Raw genomic sequence first — 7,965 nt, 5'->3', positions numbered from 1 at the left:
ACCCGCTGTAAGCGCCGGCCCAGCCTGAACGGGTGACAAGGATCTACCCCAGGGTATCCGTAAGAGTTCTTCAAATTGCACAGAAATCTTTCTAAGCCACTTTTCCTCAGGAATCCCCACAAGATGCAAGACTGAAAATATATAGTAAACACACAGGCACACAGTTGATGAAAGCATAGTTCTACTGTGAGAGCAATCAGCAACTCAAATATTTTTAAAAATAGCTTTGGCATTTAGCATTTTCATTTGAGTTGCTAAAGTCTGATGAAGCCTGCTGTAGTGCTCAGTAGGAATATCTGTCTAATTGAAAAAATATGCCTGTTTCCAACTCAGATCAGGGTAGACCTGACACTACCCTAGACCCATAGGAAAGGCAATTTTTAACCCAGGAACTCTTAGTATTAGGCAAAAAAAGCTGGCACGCTATTTATCTGTCACATCTTCTGGGGGCAGTTGTAGAATACCTGACAACCAAGCTGAATACACTCCCAGTAAGGAGATCCAGAGACAAAACGCCTTCCAGTCCTGAAGGAACTTTCCATCAGTGAAATTCCAGCACCCCCTTTTCTGGAAGTAACCCTGTCCTCACATTTACTTTCAGAAAATGACCTTTTAAAGTAAAAATGGCTGCCTGTTAAAGGGCTTTTTTTTTTTTTCTATCACGGAAATTATAGATTTCAAACCATCAGAGAACTTCACACTTAGACTTCTTCTGAAAAATCCAAGTGGCTGGTAAACACACGGCTCAACTGATGCTATTAGTTGCTTAATACTCAGTATTTCATGCACAATAACACGCAAGTATTCCACGAGAACTGACCAAGGAAGCTTCTTCACCTTGAGTACAGCTGGTCGAAATCGAGTCATCTGATCTGTTCAAGACGGTCATGTAAATTTATAATTAAGATGCAGTTTTAAAGAATAATGCAACATAAAAATGCTACTATAGCACCATGAGATACATCTTCATACTTCCTCATCATGGCTGAGTTACAAGCTTGGGGGAAAAAACTTAATTCAACTGATACACAATCAACTTTATATAAAGCAAATTACAGCCCGCGATACAAAAACTCTTAAAAGACCAACATTTTACTATACCTGTATTTTAGGGTTTTTACAGGAAAATGCAAATTTGCTTCTCCGTACGCAAGGCGTACACTTTCATTGTCCCCTGTCTGAAGCATTCTCTCTGCTTCCTGTAAATTCCAAGCAAAAAGTTTACAAAATTACCCATGCGGCAGAAACCAAAGGATCTCATGCTGACAGTTAATTGCCATAGGGGTAAGGTGCATCTCCCTGTACGTACTGGAGCTGAGTGCAGGATTTACAGTTTAAGATCTTTTTTCTTATAAGCGTTTCATGCAGGTAGGGGGGATGGGGCAGTGGGGAAGGAGGGCGTTACAAGTTTTGTAAGGAATTCAGCTCACTGGTGTACAGTTAGGTAAGACTTTTATGGAGAAGTTATACAAGCTATATTACAATACTGTTGGTAACTAGCAGTCGGTTTTAACTCTGCAAACACGCACACAAGCAAAACGTCCTTGATATGATGAACAGTTTTGTGATTAATTTAAGCGGGGTAAAAATCTCTCCTCTACTGCTTTTCTCTCCCTCTCTTTCTCTCCTCCTAACCTGATGAAGGACAAAGAAAACATTGTCTGCTAAAAACTGCTTCTTTCCACTTTGCTTGTTAATTTTAATCACAAATAAGAGTCATAGTTCATAATAGCATCACTGAAACAGTGACTTTTCTGTAACTTAACTGCCAGTAATAGCTCCTCCAGCATTAAATCTCATCAGTAAAGAATTTCAAAATGTATATTTAGAATATAAGGTCATATGCTCAGGGCACTTAAAATTCTTCTAAATCGCATTGAGTATTTTCTAGTAATTTACAACATGCTTAGTTTGATTGTTTTCACACTTACTGCTTTCTCTTTTTTCTTTTTGTCATCTTCTTTCTTCTTTTTACTTTCTGGCATAAGATCGTCAAGCCAGCTAAGCTCTCTTTTGGTGAAACACAAATCCATGAGCTTGCGAATGAACACTAACGCTAGAACCTTAAGGGAACCATAAAGGGAATCATTTACATTAAACTATTTAAACGAACAAAAATGCACACAGTATATGGTGCATTCAGTACATCCAGCATTTTTTAACTGAAGCCCTTTTTTGTAGTACTAGTTTTATCTTACCACAAAGTTAAATAATTTCTGCTTTCGATAGCTATTCACAATTGAATTGCTCATTTTCAGGAAATGAAAAGTCCTTGTGTTTCAAAAGTGAACAACTTGCACTACAGGTTCTTTTGTTTCTTTCCCACTCCCTTAAGGCAGCAAATACATTCTGAAGATATCCTGGATGATGTACGTACTCTTGGAAAATTATTAACTTGTAAAACAGAAAACTTACCATCATAGGGAAAACAACAGCAGCTGCAGAGGCTTTAATCACCCACAACAGAACTAGACAAGTGAGTTGAACAACGGTAAAGATATGGACCTTCCAGAGTGGCACATAACGTAGATAAATCAGGTCAGGTTGATGTTTGGCAGGCATTCCAAACAGTTTTATACGGTCAAAAAACTGCATTGAAAAATAAAATCATCCTTCAGTTAATTATTTTCTTCCCCTCCGGAAGGAAATAAACATTTTTAGGGACTCCAGAAACAGAAATTCATTCCAAATAAAATACTAATGAAGGACACTGAACATTCAAGGGTGTGGCACTTGGAGTGTTTTTGTTTTACTGAGGTTCCCCCCCTGCTTACTCCTACAAAATTTCAGAATATTTGAAAAAATTGTTGCTCAGCTAAACTACTGGAAGAATAACTGCAAAAAGACCGAGAAGTGAAGGCACAAGACAGTAAGAACAAATATCTGAACAAGACACTCAGGAAATTATCCTACATACTATTCAGACAATATGGGCTAACTTTGTTGCTCACAAAGTAATGTGTTACAGTTTCCTTTTCATTTAGTGTTAAACAAAAGCAAATTGCTCATTAAAATCAGACTTTACCTGAATGCCTTTTAATGAAGATACTCCCATGTAAAGAAAGACACCATACAAAACTGGCATTGGAATAAACTGGGGAGGAAAAAAAAATCCGCACAGTTATTTGTGGAATCAACATGGCATAACACAGCAGTCCATCTTAGTGAAAGACACGGACCAAGTTATTTTTTACTTCATATTTTACTTGTGAAATCTGTAAAAGCCGAGGCTCGCTATTTATAGAGAGCGTACATGCATTGCTGAGCAGCAAAAAAGTCTAGAGCTAACAAAGCTATCACCAGGATTTAAAAAGTAGTTCCGTCTTGACTGCCCATTCATTCAATTTTCTATGTTGCAACCAAGACTTCCACTAATGCTAAGTGTGCTGCTTTATGTTGCTATGTGATAGGAACTGCAGTGAGACCATCAACTTCATGAAATTGCCATATGAAGTTTTACTTTTGATCACAAATCTTGCATTTCTGGAGCAGATGAAACAAAAAAGCCACCATACCCATCAATCTACGAAAATCTGCTAATTATTCAAGGGTAAATTTTGCTCCAATAAGAAGATCAATTTAAAGCTTACTAAGATAATGAAGTTGTCTACTGATTTCTGCGGCACTTGCGTCAAAACTTCGTGGCCTACACAAAGCAAGCGAAGCTTTCTTTGCTCCTGAATTCCTGAAACTTCCGAGTAAAGGACAGCCAAGATACAATTCAAAAACTTAATAAACACTGCAGCTATCAAGCCTGAACAAAAGCCTTTACTGAAACTTGAATAGTGTGGAATAAAGCTACACCTTAGGGATTCATTACTGCGTGTGCGTGTATATGAAAGCTAGTCTCTTCACTGTCAGCTCTATGATTTGACACACTAGTACTTCATTTATGTTAACTTCTACTGCGTTAAATCGGTGTAAATCCATATACGGAACAAAAACACGGCAACCTATAGACGCAAGGCTTTGTTCTCCTTCCTTCTTTTGAACAATAACAGCCACTCACACTGAAAAAGAAGAATATTTCATAGAGAGCAAACTAATAATTCCATTCCTACTACCCTTGGTTCCATAAAAAAATAAAAGTATTAGTTTCTAAGAATCTGTTATTAAAACATGGGGTAAACTAGCTTCAGCAATCAGCACCTTTATCTGTTGCTTTTGAGCAACAACAGATCTATTTCATCGTTTCTGCTTTTGATTCTGATCATTTGCATTATTCAGCTGAGCTCTTGGTAGCTTTTCAACCAGAGAATGTCAAATCTGAACACTCATTTTTAATAACTGCTACTGCCTCATTGTTTTCAGACCTTTACATTCTTTAACACACACAAATGGTCAACTATTAAGAATCTGTAATATGTAACTAATTACTAAACTATAGCTCTGTGTTCACAGGTTTATTTCTTCCCATTATCTAAACTTAAACAGGCACTAGAAGCTAGCTTTTTGTGAAACTACTTGAGATCTGTCTTTAAGCAGACTTTTACAAAAGTCTTTAAAGGTATTAGCAATCATGCAATTTATGTCATATCTGCTATTTTGGCAGTAAAAAGGCCGTTTTTTCATTTCTCCTTTTAACCATTGGAATTGAAACAACAAAGCAGGAGTTGAACGGATTTTACTCAAATCTGAGCAAAAAGATTGGTTTTCTTCCAATAGCCTTCAGAAAGGCACGATGGATATAAATTGACAAAGTGTAAACTGAGGCCACCATACGACCTGCAAAATCTCCATTACACTGTGATGATGCATAAGATACTCCTGACTCTTTGAACATCAAAGGAAGTTTAATAAGCTGAAGATAAGAATGAGAAGTGAACAATGTCATTTCTGACGACCACTTTTTAAAACCAGATGTCTCTGTTTCTTCTGCTATATTATATTACTTCTGCTCAAGTAACTTTGTATCATTATTACACTCCTTTTCTCTCTCCCTTTCTGCACTCGTATAAAAACCTACAGAAGAACTATTTAAGGTAACATGGACTCAAGACACCAAAAAATAGCTGGCAAGAAAATCAGGTAACATGGACAAAGGTTGCTTTCTTCACTACTCACTACGTTTCTAGCTTGCTCAGATTTCATTTTCTTACATCTCCCCCCATCACTTCTATTCAAATAACATCTGCTGTTAAAAAAGCAATTTGAGAATGAGTTCAGGTGTATTTTACTTAACATAATAAAACTTCCTAACATTATGAAATGCTAAATCACAATATCAAAATCAAAAGCACAAAAAAAATACAAATATTTTGGAAATACTGTCTTTTACCTTTAACACAGAGGTCATGAATACTGACAGCCCCATCAGGACAAAAATCATCAATCCTGTCACTCGCTGCTCCCGGATTCCCAAAAACTTTGGTTGCTCTCCTGGTGCTGAGCATTCAGATTCAACTTTCAGGCTGTTAACATGACTTATAGACAGGACAGTTGCAGCTACAAACCACGGTAAGCCCATGATAGAGCATATCCCCAACATAACACCAACCATGAGCAGATCAAGATGATAACCACAGCCTTTCTGCAAAATTAAGCAAACAAATCATTTGATAAACTTTCCATTCATATGATACCATATTTGTAACTTAGCTGGTAAATAACAGGTAACCACAAAAATTAGATACTTTGAGAGTGTCCACAAAATTATATTTGTTCTTTATTAGTCAATATATACATTTATTTAGTAGCTGTTGATAATGTTTCACAGACTTGCAGAATGAATCCAATTTAAAATAAACTTGACTTACACAAGATTAGAGTTTTATGAAAATGATTTTTACCTTCAGTTTATGCTCCTTCCTGTTTATAATAACAGCTGTTATTTGTTGATCCATGAAAATGAGAATGGTACAGAGTAAAGCAGGAATAGCAGCTATCAAGAGTGTCCACCAAGGATTGCCTCCAAGAGGATCTATGAACCATCCCCGGTCTTTTCGGGTGGGCTGAAAAAACCAACATCAACAATAAGAATTAAATGACTAAAATAAAATGCAGATTTTTATTGCTACAAACAGCTGCAATAAACACATCAACAGTCTCTTAAATATGTGTTTAGATTTTTTTCCAATGCCTTTGACCATGTTACATGGGAATGTGACATTTATATGGAAAAAATTAAAATAAATCCATTCCATTCCTTCATTTTTGCACACTTGCACAGAAGAACGCTTCCTTTTCAGTGATATTACATTATAAAGCATAGTCTCTTCTGTCACATAAGAAACACACTCAAAACAGAAAAGAGAGATTACTTCTTCAACTACATTGTAAGTAAAGAAGATAAAATTCTGTTTCCATATAATTTGATTGTTTTACTGTCCATGAAACTGCAAGCACTTAGAAAGTTAATTTTTTTAAACGGTTTTCTTTCTTACTTCAAATTTCTCTGGAACATGAAGCTTAGGAGAGGGTACTCCTACAAGATAGTCAATCAAAACCATGATTACTATGGTCAGAAATACTGCAAAGTCACTGATGGTAGAACGCACCTATAAAGAAAACACTTGTGTTAACTTTTGCTTTATCTTTATCATAATTTACGTATACAGAAAGACAATTTTCTCCCGTACGAATGGTGAAGTCTATTTATATTATACTACACCACTGAACATCACATATATTTTCTCTTTTTATTTCAGACTTTAAGCTTCCTGCCAGCGTAGCCCGAAGTAGCAGAAGGTAAGTATTCTGTACAACTGTTCATCCGATTAGCTCGTTTAAAAGCGATCTACTGCAAGATGCAAATTACTTAAAATAACTCCTTCCTCATCGTCCTACTAGGAGGCTGGGCCATCACAGCTAGTCTCTTGTAGCTTAATTCAGTAACATCACTGAATTGTCCCGAAATCAATATTCATACATTCGATGTTTTAATAGAGAGGAGGGGGATAATTTGCAACAGATTCAGGTTATCAAAGGTGACTTTATTAAACATTAGGAACACATTGTAGGGATGAGCTGAGGTTTATAGAAGATCTAAGCGCTTTATTTGGCCAGCAGAAGTAAGTTGTGTAAATCAGTCAAAGGATAATCATTATATTAGCCTCTATTAGAAACAGTAATCCCCGAGAAACCACTTGGCACCCTTCATACATCAGCAGCTTGGAGAAAGCAATCAAGTGTTCTGTATAGTTAGGTGAGGAAAACAGCAGCAGCAGCATCTCTCCAAATGACACCTGGCAATACCCATTAATACAGGGAGATGGACTGCTTAGGCCTTCTAATGTTTGGAACATCTTGTTGTAACTATAGGAAAGTAGAGAGTAAGCACTGAATTTTCTGCAGCCCATTTCTTTCCTCTCATGTCTTTATTTTTTGAATTATTAGCTAATTTTCTGGTTTTAATTTCTTTTTCTGTCTTAAAACAAATCCCACAATACAAAGTTCCGAAGCAAAACAGAAAATTCAACTCTTAAGTTATACTAATGTATTTATGACAAGATAACAGTAGTCTTTAATCAGAATTACCTTAGTTGGGAAATAGCGTTTGGTCTTGAATTGCTTAAGGAAAGAGGAGAGGAAAAATGTTGTAAAAAACAATATAACAGACCAGAAGAGGACATCTGGAATATATGGTCCGTGACGGCCACAAGCTGGTCCACGAAACACACCATGAAATTCTAAACATTCCTGCAAAGAGAAAAAAACTCCTTAAATTTCTACATTTTATTCATTTAGTACATTCAACCTAACTTGCAGCTTTTTGATATAAAACACATTTGAGAACTTTCACAAGCCCAAAAAGGGGGTTCTCTTTCCTTCATCATTGCCTCATCCTGAAATGCCAAAAATGCGTGTTTCTGTTCCAGAAGAGCCACAGTAGCCATCACTGATTATTTCAGGATGCCAAAACGCTGGGAGATGCCTGAGAAGAAACAACTTCTTTACATTCACCTCATTTCTATTCTCTCTCTCAAAACATGACAAGATTGAATGTATTAACACAGACTGAAGATT

General features: G+C 36.4%; 1 protein-coding gene across 1 annotated transcript; it reads right to left on the bottom strand.

The window, feature by feature from the left end:
- Positions 1 to 1,101: 1,101 nt before the first annotated feature.
- Positions 1,102 to 7,658, bottom strand: LOC104161035 (sodium bicarbonate cotransporter 3-like; the record flags this gene model as incomplete). The annotated part of the gene is made up of 8 exons (XM_009699324.1): positions 1,102 to 1,199; positions 1,932 to 2,063; positions 2,416 to 2,589; positions 3,026 to 3,094; positions 5,279 to 5,530; positions 5,790 to 5,951; positions 6,384 to 6,497; positions 7,477 to 7,658. Coding segments are annotated over 8 exons (1,183 nt in total), but the record flags the coding sequence as incomplete, so codon positions are not given.
- Positions 7,659 to 7,965: the final 307 nt, after the last annotated feature.

Source organism: Cariama cristata, unplaced genomic scaffold (assembly GCF_000690535.1).
Source record: "Cariama cristata isolate BGI_N322 unplaced genomic scaffold, ASM69053v1 scaffold40634, whole genome shotgun sequence".
NCBI classification, from domain to species: Eukaryota; Metazoa; Chordata; class Aves; order Cariamiformes; family Cariamidae; genus Cariama; species Cariama cristata.
This window is presented reverse-complemented; position numbering and strand designations above follow the sequence as displayed.